General features: G+C 38.8%; 1 protein-coding gene across 7 annotated transcripts in view; it reads right to left on the reverse strand.

Moving 5' to 3' along the window:
* The window catches only part of SCAF4 (SR-related CTD associated factor 4), a 52,918-nt gene extending 36,414 nt beyond the window's left edge, over window positions 1-16,504 (reverse strand). For all 7 annotated transcript variants that reach the window (XM_063104544.1, XM_063104535.1, XM_063104499.1 and 4 more), the window contains exon 1: window positions 16,088-16,504. In XM_063104544.1, coding sequence (XP_062960614.1) covers window positions 16,088-16,117 — 30 coding nt within the window. In that variant the 5' untranslated portion in view covers window positions 16,118-16,504. The remainder of the gene's footprint in view (window positions 1-16,087) is intronic.
* Window positions 16,505-19,565: the final 3,061 nt, after the last annotated feature.

Below are 19,565 nucleotides of genomic sequence, written 5' to 3' on the forward strand. Positions count from 1 at the left end.
CCTAGTACTGTGTTTGATTCTCCCGTGATACAATACGAATACTTTACTGCTTTCTTTATAAAACTGTTAATCAGGTTACCATATGAAAGCATCTAAAATAGTGAGTGCTTAATAAACCTTGGCTTATTTCTCTCTTTACCTGGTCTCTACTCCCACCACCACATTCTTACATATACCAACTCGACTTTTATTCCCCTTAATTAAAAATCAATTATTGTTTGTTTTGTTTTCTATTCATGTGCAGTTTATTTTTCTCATTCTAAAACACAATGAACGTGTTAGCTGTAAATGATATATTACTGAGTCCTTATGTGTATCTAGAACAAAGCTACGCTTTAATAATCTTAAATAAAAAAGAGTTGTCATGGTCACCAATACTGGCTGAAGTATCTCTCAGAAGTATACAACCTTGTGGTGGTCTAAGATTTTGATTATATTTACTAAATTTGCATAACAAATTTGTTACAGTAATAGTTAGAACACAGGCTCCATAATCAACTATCTGAGAAACCCTGGATCTACCACTTGTTAGCTGTGAGAATTTATTTATTCACTTGTAAAATGGGAATAACAGTCCCTACTGATTTAGAGAAGTTTAAGAATTAAACACAAACAACAGGATAAAGGCACTAGTGCAGCACCTAGCACTAAGTATGCAACAGATGTTAACTAATATTACCACTACACATAATTTTGTTGAAAAAAGGGAGAAAATCCTGAAGATAATCCAGAGCAGTGTTTTTCAAACTGTGGGCTGAAATCCATTAGTAGATTGTAAAAATAAACTTAATGGGTGATGACAGAACTTTTAGTGGAATAGAGTGAAAAATAAAACACAGCATTGCAGACAGTTTCGTGAAACTTCTCAGATTTGTTGTGTGGGTAAGTATGCACAGCACCTGAGCTTCAATATAAAATGTAATTTTTACTGTGTGGACTGTGGTCAAAAAAACATGAAGCCAATGACCCAGAGAAAAATTCTCTTGTTTTAGAAATGAGGCCAATAAGGCACGAACTGACTGCTAGTCACCTTTCAGTAATATGTGGATTCCCTTAAATCATTAATACATTTCTCATGAACAAACTGTGGGGTAAAAAGCAGCACCACTATGCCAGAAAAAAATTTCTATTTTTCAAGTTTAGAATAGACATAGTATTATACAGAGTAGATAAGAGATGCAAAGATAATTCAGGCACTAGTTATTTCTGACCAACATCCAGTTTCAGCCAACAACCTCAAGGGGGAAAAAAAAAAATCACCTTTAGATACCAAGCCTGAAATCCATAAAATTTAATATAATTCCAAAAAAGTCTACTAATTAAAAAAATCTTAGACATTGTAGTACTCAGGAGAATGTCTGAAAGACCTGGTTTTTGTTTATTTTTTTGCGCAGCTGGCCAGTACAGGGATCTGAACCCATGACCTTGGTATTATATGGCTGTGCTCTAACTAACTGAGCTTACCAGCCAGCCTAGAAAGACCTGGTTTTGAATCTGGGTCTGGCCATGTAGATTCTGAGCAAATTACTTAACCTATCTCTAAGCCATAATGTCCTCATCTGTAAAAAGGATATACCGATATCTACCTGATATCAATTTCAGTGAGAACTAAATGAGTTTTTCTACCTGAAATGACTAGTAAATCAACCAGCACAGGCCAAGTGTTCAAAAAATATCATTAGGTGCAGTGCTCCCCTGACCATTACAGCCTGTATTCCCAATTACAGTAATCTGTCAATGGAAAAAAAAAAAAAAGTGTCAAAGCAGCCAGATACCATGGTATCTTCCTACATACAATAGCAATAGTAGCAGCCCCCAAAAGATACAAGACCCCCATGGAAGGTATAAGTATAGGCATAACAGGAAAAGCATGATATTCGCCAGCAGCAGATATGAGTCTGGCTCTTTGCTCTGTCACTAGCTGGATTTTTATGAGAAAGGCCTAAACATGACCACTGTCCTGCTGCATGACATGACATATAGAAGCCTGAGATACAACGTACTTTAAAAATTATGAAGAACCATTATCCTGATCCCTTATATCAGTAAAAATGAGTTTCAAGATAAGGGAAGAAGGTATGTGGTCTATGATACGTAAAGAATTCAGTGTTTGAGGATTAGTCAAAGTAACGTGGTACTCTGCTATTTAATAACAGCATAAACCTTGACATGTTCAATTAACCTTTCTAAACTTAAAAATTTTTTTAAATCTGAAAAACAGGGATTAACAGTACTCATCTCACCTCATGAAGTTGTTAGGATTAAATAAGATAATGTTTATAAATCTCTTAGCCCAGTACCTGACACATAAGTGCTCAGTAAATAGAGCTATACAATGCCCCGGGAATCCTTACATCCACACGAGTTTAATTTTTTGTTATGGCTTACCAACATCTTTTTTGTATTGCATCTACTATTCAAATGGTGCACTGAGAGAAGTCTTCTCTATGGTGAAAATACAGTAATATCAAAGACCTTTAAAACTGTATTAGATCTTAGTACTTACCCAGTACTTGTACCAAATTCAGAACCACCTTTACAATATATCTGGCAGATTCTGTCTAGCAACATGGGCTTAATAACTCCTAATTGATCAGCTCCAACGGTTATAACAAGCAGTATTCTTTGTATGCACCCCAAATCTCCCTTCTGATACCTTCCCTTTGCTGTTCCAGTTCTGCCAGTGGAGCACAGAACAATAGTGATCCCTCTCATATAATAAATATTTGAAGATAACTAGCATGTTTCTACCTTCTTTAATGATTAGACATATGATGTGGTTTCTAGATCTGACTATCCCAGGTAATTCCTTTTAAGTATGATATTCCAAAATGAACAAGGTCTAGATGTAGTCCTATGATAATGGGATCTAAGACTGAATTGGCTTTCCTATTTTTGGAGTAATAAATAATCACCCACTTAGTGGCTTAAAACAACATAACTTATCTCACAGTTTTGAGTTCAGAATCTCTAAAATGAGGGTGTCAGCAGGGCTACATTCCTTCTGGAAGCTCTCGGGGAGAATCTATTTCTTGCCCTTTCCAGCTTCTACAGGGTACCTACAATTCTTTTGGCACATGGCCTCTTCCTCCATCTTCAAAGTCAGCAGCATAGCATCTTCTCCCCTCTGTAATCTCTGCTTCTATTGTCTGATTTCCTTCTCCAGCTCTTGTCTAATATAAGGACGCTTGTGATTACAATGGGTTTACCTGGATAATCCATGATAATTAATCCAAGTGAAGATCCTTAACTTAATCACATTCCCGAAATCTTTTGCCATGTAAAGTAACCTATTCACAGGTTCTAGAAACCAGATTGTGGACATCTTGGGGAAGGGGGAGGGGCAGGCAGTACTTTTTTTTTTTTTAAATAGTGTTTCATTCACTGCTAACTTATATTTGTAATTAACTGAAACCCTCAGGCTGTTTTCACCAGGATCTCTATCAAAATGAGATCTTCATGTTGACTTTGTATTGGTTTCTGACACTGCTTTCAGTCTATTTAGATAGTCTGAAAATTATTTTCTGCTATTTGATGTAGCAGCTATTCCAACCAGCTTTTAAATTTTATGAACTCACTTCACATGCCTTCCTCCAAGTCAATGGTTTAAAAAACATCAAAAGAACAGGACCTACTTATAGGATGACCTTAACTGATACTCCTTGAATATTTATTGCCAGTCAGCTAAAATCCACTTAACAATACTCTCATACTGCCTATATTTTTCTAATTTACTTGTGATGCAATCATTTCAATGTCTTTCTGAAATATTTTGTGCATAGTCTTCACTACATATAACCGTTCACAAAACAAAGTTTAATTGGATCTTGTTATAAATTGTCAGTGAATCTGTTCTGGCTCTTAGTGACTAGCAATTTCCAGAAATTCATAAAACAAACTAACAAAATTGGCAGAGATAAACACAAACTGGCAAAGAGGCTACAATTTCTGGAATATGCCTTTTCCTACTTTTAAAAATTAAGCTGTCTAGGCAATGAAAAGAATTAGAAGGCTACATACTAATCTAAGCATTTTTTTAAACCTTAAATCCCTCAAACAATATTTCTTTTTTGAATCTTTCTCAATGAGATCCAGTACTTATCTCTACCTTTCTTTTCCCTAAGATTTTAAAATTTTTGTTTTCCTTAAATTTACTTTGTAACGGATTATACTGATTATATCCAGTATTCCTTCCTTTGCTATTATGACCTCCAAGATGACAAAGCAATTTTCCCTTAAGCTCCTGTTATTAATATTTAACTACAAAGTTTAACTAAAAAAAAAAAAAAAAAAAAAAAAAAAAAAGGAATGCTTCCAAAAAGAAATACATACACTCACAGTGACAAGCTGGTACTCAAATCTCACTCTTGTTAGACGTAGATATCAAACTGTTTAATTCTACAGTCTTTCCTCCTCTTTCGCTCACTTGACTCAATACTCATATATCAGTTACACTGGCTTAAACCAAATCAACAGTTAAATCCAATACAACTTTAATGTTTATTAGTAACATATAAACACCTATAAAAGTACACACTAAATATCATAATATCAAACAGTTAGTAAAAAATCTTTTAAAATTATTTTTCTGCAAAGATGTTTTTAATCCATTAATTATAGCCTGAAGACAACTCCATCAAACACTTATTGCTAGAACAATTAGGTAAGGAATAGTTTACAGTCTATTCTTATCAGACATTTTTATGCCTTTAATACATAATTTACCAAAGGTATGTTTGGATTAATACTTTCTTAACACTGGGCAATGTAATGCAATGGGGGGGACAAGTACCACTATGCCACTCTATTATGAAATCAGAATACTGTGCATGAGTTAATCAACAGCATGTACAGGCAGTAAGAGATAAAGTGAAACCGAAAAATGTACAGAGAGCAACTCAATTAACAAAGGAAATCCTAATAGCTAATTAATAAACATAGGAAAAAAATGTTCAACCTTACCAATCAACAATCAAAGAAGTACAAATTAAAACGATGCGGTACAATTCTTCAATTACTGAACTGGCATGAGGGTGGATTAGCATAAAGCAAAAAGGGTACTATGCTAATGAGACCTAATGGGCAAGTTTTAATTCCAGAAAGAAATTTAAAACTATGGAAACAAGACTAAAAAATGTCCACACTTTTTAAACCAATAATTCTATTTCCAGAAATTTATCTGCAATAATCAGATGTTCTCGAATTTTCTTTTCTTTCTTTTTTTTTTTTTGACCGGTAAGGGGATCACAACCCTCTGCATGGTGTGGTCCAACATCACACTCAGCCAGTGAGCGCATGGGCCATCTCCATATAGGATCCGAACCCGCAGCCTCAGCGCTATCAGCACTGCACTCTCCCGAGTGGGCCACGGGGCCAGCCCAGATGTTCTCGAATTTTCTACAATGACTATTCAGAAAATAATAATCAGAGAATAATTTCATGTTACTAAAAAGATCTGGAAACCATATAAACATCTCCAAACACAAGGGGAAGGGAAAAAAAGAATAAAAGGAAATACTCGTTTTAAAACAGTAATGGTGTTTGATAGGAATATTTTATTAATCTTTTATCTTATAATTTAATTTACCTAACTTGCATTAATTTTAAAATTTAAAAAATTCATGGATTTAAAAATGAACTTTAATTTTGTCTGAGACACAAAAATGCATTGTTCTCCAACTTTCGATTACAAAGTTATAAAAGAATATATAGAATCATCATCAGACACGACTTGTCCCTAGAGTAATTCTTGTCTTTGAAGTTAACTATCTTTGAATCCAAAACTTGCAAATCATTAATAAAATGTTTCAAAACTACTAATATTTTCAGAAATAAATTTAAAAATTTCACCCTTGAAATTCTTACAATAACTGAAGCCCTTGATGATATAAAATCTGAATTTGGGAAATCACTGTCCTACATGTATTTTTTTGTAGACATCTATGCATTAAAGAAAGAAGCATCCCTTTAATTACCAATATAAAATTTACTCCCATGTAAATTCCATTTACTTTTCACAGAGTCAAACCCTTTGACACCTAAATATTTAACCACTTTTCCACTTGCTTACAGGAAGATATGAAGACAAAACAGGTCTGGCATCAATATGAAATATTCCTAAGGTAGAGCAATTTTTAAAGAACATTTTTATTACATAGAACAAAATTTAAAAAGCTTTTTAAAACAAAGAATCAAGAAAAAGATACTGCTCCTACTGAGCAAGGTCTTTAGTTTGACTTAAACACCATAGTTCCACCTATTTCTCCATAAAATTCACTCTTCAGATTTCTAAAGATTCCAAAACACATACTTCACAAGCAACAAAGCAGCACATAATATTTTCAAATTCGAAAGGTTAAAAAAAACCTCATACTTACTTTTTCCTAAATTTCTTTACCATACCACATTCTTTGACAAATTCGCTGACTTTTCTCCTAGTTCCAGAATTTAGAAAGATGTTTTACAAAATAAACACACATAAGTTAAAATTATAACTGATATTAAATACGAAAGTATTTTTAGGTTACTTATACTTCTTTGTGCATAAAGAAAATTTAAAAAATAGATTATAATACAGCAAACAGTTTAAACTTCATTTACATTATTTCTCACTCTTTAATTACATCACTAACCCCCCCTAATTGGTACCATTTGCTGCTGGTAGAACTAATTTTCTAAGTAGTTAACTTCTGATGACTTACCCTATAAAGTATGCTCTAATTTATTCATTTTAGACTACCTCCCCTACAATTTCCAAGGGCCTACCCTTCACTAAAATTTTTTACTGTTAGAACCAAGATTGCATTTCCCTCCCCAGGGCTTTTAACCCATTCAATTCCAGCTCACCACAACAGGTCATTTTCCCTTCCTTACCTCCATTTTGGTTCACTGAACTGCAATAAATCCATAACTCTATTTCACTTGCTCAAGAAATAGGCCAGGAGGTGATTTTAGGTAATGCCAAATGTTTTATCCATGCCATTGCTGTAATTCACTAGCACAGGTGCCAGATTTCAAGATTACTTCTATTGTGCCTCACTAGTGAACTATGCATCCCCTCAAAGTTGGCTATAAATCATTTTTGTTAATTAAATATTTCCTCTTGGACTTCAATAGAATAAATAAAAACTGGCTCCAGGACAAAATCATTTGATTGAAAAAAAAAATTAAGAAAAAGTTAGCATTCATAAAGTCCTTAATCAATTAAAATTTTAATTGTGAGCAGAAATTAGTAAGAGAAATATAACCGCCAAATGCATATCTTAAGTTTTAAACGTTGGTGTCTACTAGTATTACTGTGTTGTTCATAAACTTTGACAAATCCTTCCAAAAGTACACATTATTTTGATAGTTATCACTTGCTGCCAAACTTCAATTGTACAAAAGTTGTTCATGGAACCTCCTTCAACAGTTTAGTAGACAAGGATTAGCTACTCAAAAAACTGTAGAGAAGCCATATGATGCTGTGGACTGGGCTCAGATAGGCTCTTAAAGGACTGAGTCAAATCTCGGAACTGCCACTTCTACACTGTGACCTCGAACTCTTCATACCACTTCTCTAGTTCTCTTACCTTTAAAATGGAAAGAATATACATATATAAAACACTTAATCCATTAGCTGGTACCTGACTGTTACTGAATAGGCAAATGCAGGATTCTTTTCCTCTCCTTTCCTGTAACTGTCCCCACTGCATTACTTCTTTAAAATAGCATGTCAAAACTAAAGATATCCTTTGAACAAACTTAGAATTCAAGATCAACAAAACAATGAAAATGGTGTTACACCCTAATGTTTTTGTTTTGTGTAAAACAGCTTTGAGATACAATTCATATACCATAAAATTCACCCTTTTAATTCAGTGGTTTTTAGTATATTCAGAGTTGTACAACCATCAACACTATTTGAGAATATTTTCATCACCCTCCAAAGAAATTCCCTACCTATTAGCAGTCACTCCCCCATTCCTCTCCCTGCCCACCAGTAATCTACTCTCTGTCTCTATGGATTTACTTATTTTGGACATTTCACTTTTTTTAAAACTAAGTTTTTGAAATTTACATTAACATAAAACATGTCCTTACATTTTAATTCTACTTCAAAACTTAACTTTGACAAAGTCAAAAGTAGGAAATAAAGTGGAATACTCATGATAAAGTACATAAAGATATACTGGGGATATTGCAGAAGATTTACAGACTACAGAGTTGGTCAACTATTGCTCTCTAACGCAACAGCATACCTAGAGTGGGGCAACAGGAGCAGTCCACCCTGGAGCAGGCTGTAGGTGGGTGAAATGTCTCAAGACTCCAAATACAACAATAAACTTTCAGTCAGTTTGTTCTATTATCATTAAACACTGGCAATTGTAAATAACACCAGGGTTAAGATATTCCTTCCCTCAAAATATTTTGTTGACTGAGACCCTCAATTTTAAACTACTGCTGTGGTTATTACTGAGTTTCAACAACATAACAAATGTCAAATCTGCACATTTTTATTACGTATCCTTTATAAGCCAATCCATTCCAAGCAGTTCATAAGGAAACCTCCAGTTACATGGTCAGTTCCCAGCACATGCAGATTTGCTATCCCTGTTCACTTGGAGAGCAAATACAAAAAGATTCAGGACAGCCTGAGCTTTTCCTCAGTCTCAGTCTGTCTCCAATTCTGAGGTACCTATGTATATTCCTGTGTTTAAATAGTACATTCAAAATATAATAGCTGTACACAACTTTTCTTTCCTGAGAAATCTTTTTTTCTGGTGTAAATATTTACAAACAGCCAGAATGAACCTTGAACAAATGTAGACTGAAATACAAAGCTTTAAAAGACCCATGAACAAAAACTATGGAGAATACCATTACTAAGCAACAAAGTATAAGGAAATGAACTTTTACACAGAATTTTAAGTGTATACCAAATATTTCTGGGTAAACACTACTTGTGAAATTTTTGATCAAGGAAACCTTTGAAAGTCACCAGAATCAATGCTGAAAAAAAGACATGGATGGTATTGTGATTTCTAGTATTGTGAAGCGGGCTTTTTATAAATCCATACCAAACATAACCTTATGTTTAAGACTTCCTATTTGTATACCTGCTGCTTCACGTACAACTTTCTGTAACTAACATTAACAAAAAGTGCTCTTCAATCATGGGTGAAGACAGACTGATAAATCCAGTCATAACTGTCTGCTAAACACAAACATGTACATCAATTTTAACAGTCATTGACAAATCTGCATAAGTTAAGGCTTGAAAAGAAACTGGAATAATATTATTCATTACTGTGACAGACCAGTATGAAGATAAGTTCTTCCCCTTGTTCAAAAAAAATTAATGCAATTTAAAAGTATTAATCGACTACTTTTTTCCACTGTAATATTTGTAACTGGTATGGTTTTATATATATGTGTGTGTGAGGGGGTATTTTCAACAAGAACATCAGTTTCTTTTCTGGCCATTTTTACGTTTCATTTCATGATTATTTCCAAAATTAATTTTGTTGTAGAAAAGGGATGTGTCCAAAAAAAAAAAAAAAAAAAAAAAAAAAGATCTGCTCTGGATGTCAAATAGGCTAGCTACACTACTGCTCTATGGTCTACTCCGACTGGAATTAATGACCCACATGGATTTATACTAAGAATCACCAATTACCCAAACACAAATAACTTTCAAAATGTATTTGGATGGCCATCCACTTTTCATTGAACCCTGCTGTCCTCCCCCACCCCCAACTTAAAGCCCTGGCTTCTAATTCTTAACTACACTCAAGGTGTCTACATATTGCTCTGTCTTCACAAGTACCAACAAAGAGCTCTAACTATAATGCAATGAAATGTAATCTACAAACCATGCAGATATTGACTGGATCAAGGTGATCAGAGTATAATAAATTATAATATTGTTTGTGAAACCTCTTCTAGTTTTCAAAGAAAATCACAACAGTATACTGTTAATTACACTTAATATTAACACAGAAATGTGGACATGTCTTTTCTAATCTGAGCTCTCAACACATCTTGGTAAGATGTATCCTAATGCAAATTTAACTATTACCCGTTTCTACCTTTTCTGTGGTTTGACAAAAATATTAATCAATCAATGTTACCAAAATGTGAACTGTTAATAGATAAGCTGTTTATTTTATGTACCTGATAACAGTGCAGCTTGGTTTTAGCTTATCATTATAGTAGTATGCTGTTGCTCTGAAGTGTGCTAAAAAAGGACTTGGCATATTGTCTCAACAAATATTATGAATAATAACAAAGGCTCATTATTTATGTAACAATTTTTTGCCTACCATGTTATCAAGGTATACTTAAAGTGACATTTGAATGTGTGCAGATAGCTATAGAAAAGTTACCTGGAATACTGAAGTAAATTATATTCACTCTTGCTCCATGGTGGAGAACAACCTACAAATTGTATCTGGTGAAACAAAACAAAACAAAACAAAAAAACCTACCATTTTGTCAACTTTTTATTATCAGGTAGTTTTACAAGCTTTAAAAACCAACTTTCCTGTTATAATTTTTCTCTGAATCAATTCCTTATCATGTGTGCATGCAATCTTTTCTAAAATCAAATACTAGACAAAATGATAGACTAGGGAGGGCAGTATTTGCAACAAGATCATCAGTGATAAATGTTGTACAGAAAGAGCCCAGCTTTATTCCACTCACTATAAAGCCAGACCTCTACTGTTGTTGATGACTAAAAGTTCCTTGAAGAGTCAAGAAAGAGCAGAGAAAGAAAACTATAACTTTTAATATCCAAAAACTCCTGGGATAACAGCAAAACATGGTCAAATGTGGCAAGAGAAAACCCCAATTTACTTCAATTGTTGACCTGATTCTTTACTTCTCTTACACAGTCAGAACTTTTTAAAAACTCTTTTGTCTGTTTCTTTAAATAACCCCTCAGAGAAGAAAGGAATGATCAAAAACAAGAAATTAATACCACAGGTTAAAAAAAAAACTGAACAAGGCACCCTTATCAGATGATCTAAATTCTAGAAGGCAATAACACCTAGTAATCAACAGGTGAAATATACAATAGTCACAAAGAACGATCTACAGTGAGAAGAGGAAGGAGAAATAAACTCCCCACTGACATGTGGAACTCAACTGTTCAGGATAACATGGTGGGTAAAGAAAAAGGGCCCAACTGGGTAAGTATACCAATGCCAATTTTTACATTAAGTATTCAAAAAGCTTAATTTATGTCTGATTATAAAGATAAAAATGAATATTAAACTACTCATATTTTTAGAAGCATTATAAATGCTGCATTGCAGAGTAGCATTATATGCACACATCTCAGTGCTGCAGTTCTCAAAAAGGTAATCTGAGGATCCCTGAATCCCTTCCAGTGGTCTGTGAGGTCAGAACTGTTTTCATATTAATACTAAAATATTTCTTGCCTTTTTCATTCATTTTCTTACAAGTGTACAGCAGTGCTTTCCAGATGCTACCTGATGTGTTACTGCAAGAGACTGAATGAAAAAGTAGATGAGGAATCAGATTTTATTAAAACAAAGTTTAAATGAGGTTTGCAAAAATGTAAAACAATGCCACCCTTTTCACTAATTTTTTGTTTTGGAAATGTTATTTTTCACTAAAAATGTTAACATGTAATGAATTTATTGTTATTTTTAATAAATTTACAAATACTTAACATTTCTCAGTTTAAATTTCTAATATGGTAAATATCAATAGGTATAACCCATAGATACAAAAGCTCTCTGTGGTTTTCAGTTTTTGACCCCTTTAAATTCTTAAAAGCTTGAGGACAGACATCATAAAGAAAATCTTACACACGTGCACAAGGAGATGTGTTTAAGAAAGTTCACTGCAGTTCATCAGCAAAAATGGACCAAATCTTAAATGTAGTACTAATAATGCTTGAGCAAAAAAAGCAAACTGCAGAATATGTACAATATACTACACATACTAAAGATTATATGCTGTTTATGGGCCACAGAGATTAATACCAAATTCATTATTTGATTGCCTCTGATTGGGGGTAGGGGGGAAGAGTTGGAAAGGATGACTAACTTCAAAAATTTTATTTTTAAATTAAGAACACTTAAAACAAAATAGTAACAACTACCAATTCTTGTTTTATTTTCTCTGCACTATTTTTGTACTTTCATTAAACACCTTAAATTGTAGATGCTGCAAGAAAAGTGGGAGGGGCAAGATATAGTCTTTTGGATTTAGAGAAGATTGATTAAAGGCTAAAAATACAATCAATGAGTTAAAAAATCCAATCTATAATCTTTATTCTTCCCACAAACTTCTAACTAAACACCAAACACTTCACATTAAGGAGTGTATAAAGAGCACAATTAAGTAGTGGCTATAACTGATCACTGATTCTTTTTCACTCATCTTTTCATCCTTCACAACACTTAACACAGTGTCATGTCATAAAAATCCTCCAAATATCCTGTTAAATTGATACTCTAAATAAGTTCAATTTTGTTATCTTCTTTTCCTTCTATAAACACCAGAGATGGACTTCTTTTATCTATGCTTCTGATGTATCCCTTTCCTCTTATTCACAACTTTGCTCCAAGTTAACTGTCATCTCTTTCTGCTTTAAACTATGCTTTTCCACATCCCCTTTCCCCCAAAGTGCTCAAGCCCCTACTCTCATCTAATATAGAACATGGTTTGAACACTACTAGGTCTAAAACCTTATATATACTATATAAACATACGAACTGCCTAGTACCAGTGCCTGATACATTGTTAATTGCTCTTCATTCCCTTCATCTTTGAAGCAACTTTTCCCTCTAATCTCTCAAAACCAAACCTCTAAAAAGAATGCTACCTCTTATTTCCTTATCTCCAATCACCATTCAACCCTAAACTTCAAATCCTATTACCCTCAAAAATTTCAATAGCCTTTTTCTTAGGTCTTTAACCTGTGACCACTCCCTGGTATTATACAAAATATTATATTCAGGAAGCAATTAAGTAGGACAGACCTGTGTTCAAATCCCAGCTCCACTATTAGCCAGTTGCGTGCCCTTGGTTGAATTATTAATTTCTTTGAAAATGTGTTTCCTCATCTATAATTAAATGTCTATGCAGGGTTGTGGGAATATATACCTATTAAATTAGATATGTATACATAAAGTGCCTAACATGCCTAGATGTTATATTAAGTGTTCCTTTTCTCTCTCCTCCTTAATTTTCTCCAGGGTACATCTGAGAGTGACTCCAGGATATCTTCCTCTATCTCTTGGTTGCTTCCATGTTTGAATCCTGTATGACCAATTGCTTGCCAAAAATGTCCCCATGACTGTTCCACACATAACTCAAACTCAACCTATTCAAAAATCAAACACATTCTTTTTCACTAAATATGCTTTTGATGACTACTTAGAACTGGGGGGCAAAAGGCACTTATAAACCTATGGGATGCCAAGGTCCATGGATTCCTTTGGCCCACACATCCTTCCCCTCCTCTCCATTCCTTTATAGACCTGCCTAAAATTCAGGTTTTACTTACCTCTCCCACCTTAGTCCCCAACCCGCCAATCTTCCCCAAGTCTCTGCCTCCTACAATACAAACCACTATGAAATCAAGCAGAGTTTTGATTATATCACCCCACTACTTAAAACCTTCAGTGTTTACCTGCAGCCTAAATATGAAATTCAAACATAAAACTTGTCAGGCCTCAAATTACTTTACCATCCCTACTTTCCAGTAGTCTCCTGAGTCAAACTACGACTTACTTATTTCTCAGCATTGTTGCCCTTTGATCACTCTTTCCTACACATTCTGAAATCCTAAAACTGATACCTTCTCTTTCCAAGTTTTCACTGATCCCCTATGGACATTTCACAGTACATTTAAGGTTCCCAAAGGAAGCTGTTCTACAAATATTAAAGTTATCTGCCTACGTCTTATGTCCTCCATTAGATTAGGCTCCTGGTGAAAGCAGAGACCCTCTGTATCCCAACAGTATTCAGGACACAGCTGTGTAGGCACTCAAAAGTTTGCTAAATGAAAAATAGACTTGGGAGATTTGAGGTTATGGAAACATAACATTTCATCAATGTGGAGAAATAGTTGAGAAGCACTAAAAATCAAGCATGGACAAGAAGATGGATTTTAAAAGCAGATTATTTCTCCAAAAGATGTTTCAAGTTAGCAGAAAGGAGTTGGCACTGGCGACATACACATAACAAATACAATCTGCAGTTCATAAAGGCTAGAAATAGAAATGAAAACTACTTGGGGGGAAATGAACAATGATAAGAAAATGCTCATTTTGCATATGTAAAAGGTCAAAATACCATTTCCCTTCTTCAAGGAATCAATACCATTCCTAGTGTAGTTTTTCAAAGAAAAAACTGACCATACTGGCTTGGAATTAATAGGAGTATAAAATAATTTGCTTAATAATGTATTTGATGTCAATTTCCATAATGACTGAATCAAAATTAAATACTTCTGATCTTAATACACTAAAAATCCCTCTCCTCATTCATTGAAAACATTCAATAGTTTTTACCTTGGGAGAAACTATTTCTTGAAATCTTTTAACAATAATTGTAGTGCTATTTGTATAAGTTGCTTCTCGATTAAAAAGTATTTGCCAGGTACCTGCTATGGTGGGGGAAGGGGGAAAAGAATAGAAACTCCCTGCCTTCATGGAAAGAATACTCCAGTGAATTTTACCTTCAGGAAACAAAGCCAACTTCCAACCCTGAAATATTTGGAGCATTATCACAAATCCTCTGGCGATCAAAAATTAGGAAATATAATTGTTATTTTGAAAATCATCACTACTGAACTTTTGCAAGACTCTGTCCAATACCAGTTGCAACTAGTGCAGTTAAGATATTTTATGTACCCATCAGTGGAAGAAAAATCATTTTTAGGATAATTTGTAAGGCAATAAATGGTCTCAACTGCAGCCTAACTGGAGGGTCCCATATTATGGCACCACAATTTGAGAGGAAAGTTATACCATAATTCTGTGACAAGTGGAACTACAAAATCTCATTGAGAAGCAGCAAGTTATTAATGCCACATCAACACATATCAAACTACTACATCTGATTTTTCCAATGTTGGTTTATCTTTAGTATCTGGAAAAGGAAGATCATCCACTTCTGTAAATGCATTTGAAATCACCAATGGTCAAGTCCCCTCCTCTCAAATCGATTCTGTATCGACCAGCACCTGGAATAATTAGAGATACAACTAGAGAGCTTTAAGGCAGTAGGCAGCTTTGTTCCCGGTTTTGGAAGGTTTTCACATGTAAATATTCCAGAAGAAGGGAGCCGAGGATTAACTACCTCGAGAGGCGGTGCGAAAGTGGGGAACTGGAGGCCAACGCCGGCTTTCTAGCGGACTAAGGCGGAGCAAATACACTTCTCTCTCATTCAACTTTTTAGGTGTCACGTTGGGGCCATGGAACCTATAAGAGGGTTGTGTTCACGACTCGAAATGAGGAGGAGCCGCCCCCTCTCCGTTTATTAACCCCATTTCCCAAGTGTGTGAATCTCGGAAAAGGGGGATGAACACCCTCTCCAACTCCTCCCCGACTCGGGATCAGAGTCCAGCCGCCGGCTCGCCGCAGCCAGAGCAACAGGAGAACCGAGGCAGCCGCTCCGCCAGCCCAGAGACCGGCAGATGCTCCCAGTCCCCCGCCCCCAACCCCACACGCCCGCCTGCACTTCTTTCTTAGTCCTTTACAGACTCCCGAAACTGCGAAGCCGATAACGGGGCTGGGAGCACAGCGCTAGAACACCAGACCCGAAAGGAGGCGAAGTTGGAGGAACCGGCGCCGACGTGGGCTAGGGAAGGCCGGAAGGGGGCGAAGGGGGCAGCCCGAGGTCGCCGCCCGGGGGTGGGCGGAGAGGGAGGGGTGTGGGGTCAGTTCCCGTGGTCGCCGCGACCTCTCCCCGGCCACAGGCCGCTCCGCGTAGGCCCGGCCGCCCCGGAACCGGGGCAGGGAAAGTCCCCATCACTACCAAAGCTTTAAACCTCCGGCGGCGGGAGAAACGGGCCCTGGCTCCTGCAGCAGGCCCGGCACCCCCTGCCCCGTGCACCTCTCACCTCCTGGTTGAAGGCGTTGACGGCGTCCATGTTCGTGCTGCGGCGGCGGCTGCTCCCGGCCCGCCGGTCACATAGACCTCGCGCCGCGGCGGAGCGGGGCGGAGGAACCTGCCGGGCCTGGAGGCAGGGGGAGGCGACGAGCGGCGGAGCCCGAGGCCGGTCAGGAAGAGGCTGCGGCCGAAGCGGCGAGGCGGACAGCCGAGGCAGAGGCGGAGAGGTACGGGCCCCTCAGTCCCGTTCAGAGGATGAGGAAAAAGAGGCGGCGGCGCTGGGCTCCAACATGTCCGTTTGGTGGTGGCGGCTGCGCTCTGCGTCTCACTGACACGGCCCTCCGCGCCCTCACGCACTGGCCCACACTGGCCCGGCCGGCGAGCGGGCGGGCCTCTCCCTACCTCTCGCCTGCGGGATGGCGGCAGCGGCCTGACTCCACGCCGCGCGGGGCACCCTGGGACGGCTCGGGCCTCCCAGCGCTTCCTGTGCCCGGCTCCCGCCCCGCCCCGCTGGCTCCGCCCCCGCCCCGCCCCGCGCGCCCGGCCGCTGGCGCGTGACGCCTGGACGCCGGGTTACTTCCCGCCAGTGCCCGCTGCTGGCCCGGGAGACGGCCTGGTACCGAGGCGTGGTGAGGAGTGTTGGAGAGCGCGGGCTCGCAGTGTCGCGAGGCTGGCTGGATTAGGCCCTCGCGCACGCGCGCCCCCGCCCGACGTTGGCCTCTCAGGGTGCGTTTTTGTGTGCGATTCTGCCTAAGCAGGCCCCGCACCCGGCCCGGGCGGACCTGCAGGGAGAGCTCGCTTTCCGCTGCCTTGAACAAAGAGCACGGGATTTAATCTCAGCCCGCTGGGCGTGCATTTGCAGGCTCCCGAGCGCTCTGCTGAAAAATAAGCCTCTGCCGATGCAGCCTGGAGTCTGCTCTAATTGTGCGGGTTAATTCTGAGTGAGCTGAAAACTCCGAGAAGGACGTGCGGGCCCTGGATATCCACGCAGGCCTAAGGGAACCCTTTTCAGCCTTGTGCCGCGGGAGGAGTGGATTCGCTGAACCCTGATGTTGATTCCCCAAACCGAGTTTCTTTTTGGCGGTAGCACTTTGCCCTGATTCACTTTCCTTGAGTACCTACTATCTGCCAGGCACTCTACCGGGTGTTGGGGATATGGAAATAAAAGATAGTTTTTCTGCTTGCAGACTCCTCATTTCAGTGACAGGTGAGCAGAGAATTATCAAAGCATGGTTAAGTGTTAGCGTAGAGACTCTGGGAAACAAAGAAGAGAGATGCTCTTGCGACAAGAAGTCCAAGAAGGCTTCCCAGCGGAAGTGGCACCTGAGCTACATCTGGAAAGAGAAGTGGAGGGAAGAGAGGATCCTCCGGGACCGACTGAGCCTGATGAGTACCGCGCCATCACCTCTCCCTGCAAGAGGACCAGCTGGAGCTTAGGGAGTGAGGTGCACTGAGAGGGAGTGACTGAGAACAGGTCCCAAGGAGACTTTGCCCTTCCAAAGAGTTTGGATTTTGTCCCCAAGGCAGTGGGGAGCCATCGAAAGATTGTTAGAGGGAGGTGGTATCATGCAGTGTGCTCTCTGAAGAACGATGTAGAGCATTAAGAGGGGGGTCAGGGAAAGAATGGTCGTAGTCCTTCGGGATGATGAGGGCCGAAGGTAATGGCAGTGAAGGAGAGAAATACTGCAGTCAGATATTTAGGAAGTGGAATGGAAGGGCTCGGACAGAGTGACTGTGAAATTTGGAAAGGGGGTGGGTTGTCCAGGAGGATGCTCAGGGTCTGGCTTGATGAATGGCATGGGTGCAGGGTTTATAAGTCAATTTAGGGAATTTATGGGAAAGAAGGAATGGGTTTGAGGGAAGGCAGAATAATGGTTAACACTTGTAGATCACTTATCATGTGCCAGGGTCTACCTAACATGCTATTCTGTGTTATTCATTTAATCTCCATAACGAGCTTCTGAGTGACGTGGCTATTGGTAATGACCTCATTTTATAGTTGAGGGAGTGAGGCCCAATGTGGTTAAATAACGTGCCTAGGGCCACAGAGCTGGATGATTTCCGTTTGGGGCCTGTGGAGTTTGAGCTGCCCCTGGGACAAGTAAGTGGAGATGTCTAGGAGGCAGGTGGGTAAACAAGCGTGGAGTCAGGAGAGATGGCAGAGAGGAGATAGAGAGCTGGTAGTCATTAGTGCACAGCTAGTGGGGGGAGGAGCTGAAATAGACCAGAAGTCAGGTATGTAAGTGACAAGAAATTGGGGTAAGAAGAGGCAGAGAAAAAGACTGGTAAAAGTGATCAGCCTGTCCGGTGCTGAAGGTAGAGGTCCAGCAAGATAACAATTGGAAAGTGCCTGATGGATTTAGCATGTAGGAACTCATCCTGCACATTGGGTGGAGTGGTGAGGTAGAACTGATGTGTGTGGAAGAGGGGAGGCAAGAAGGGAGAAATTTTACAGAAACTTGGCTGTGAAGGCAAGTCGTGAGGACACTAGGAAAAAAACTGCAGGATGAAGGAAGAGAGTTTATTTGTTTCTTTTCAGAGGAGAGAAATGTACTCTTAATTACATGTTGAAGGAACAAACAAAGTGACCCCAAATTTTATTTTCAGGTCCATCCATCGTTTGTTTCATAGCACTACTCTCATCTCTCAGCTAAACTACCATGATATTTTCCAAATCCATTTTGCTTCTGTAAGAGCTGTCATCCACAGTACCACCAACATTGCATTAGAAAGTGCAGACATTTGCAGATCTCTGTCTTCCTACCCTTTGGCTTTTCTGGATCTCCATTGTCTATCAAATACTGTCCAAGATTCCCCACACCATGTTTCCAGTCTACTGCAAGAGCTCAACCCAAGTTTTGTCATTCTCTGGACACATCCGGAATGTGACATGCCTTGGCCTTTTCTCTCACATAAAACCCCTCCCTGTTCCCCATGTAGGTAGGCCCATTCAGTATCTAGTTAATGCTTAGATGTCACTTCCTTCCATCCACTAATCACATATAGAGCACCTGCTTTGTGCCGGGCACTGTGCTGAAAAGCTTCCCCACTCTCCTCCCAGCCAGTATCAACATCTCTCACCATAGGCTTTCAGCACCCTGCTATAGCGCTTCTTATCTTGTACTGCATTATCTGAAAAAAAATCTGCATTATTCCGGCACAATGCATCCCTGTTCTGCCTCCACCTCTTTTTGTAAACATTGGCAGGACTTAAAAATGGGGCCACAAAGCCAAATGGGATCCCCCCTCCCCAATTCATACAAGCAATCTTCTTTCCTCTTGTGAGTCAGGGAAATGGATTTGGCTAAGGAAAGAGGAAGTCTTCAGCTGGGGTCAGAAAGAGGGGCTTAGGTGGAGAAGGTGGTGAGTTCAGCTTTGGAAGTGTTACATTGGGACTCAGTGCAGCATAGCATTATAGCTATTGGGTTCTATAGTGGTTGTTGCATGAGGGAATGATGGTATGAAGGGGGTTATTTTCTGTATAACAT

The sequence above is a fragment of the Cynocephalus volans genome, chromosome 1 (assembly GCF_027409185.1).
Source record: "Cynocephalus volans isolate mCynVol1 chromosome 1, mCynVol1.pri, whole genome shotgun sequence".
Lineage (NCBI taxonomy): Eukaryota > Metazoa > Chordata > Mammalia > Dermoptera > Cynocephalidae > Cynocephalus > Cynocephalus volans.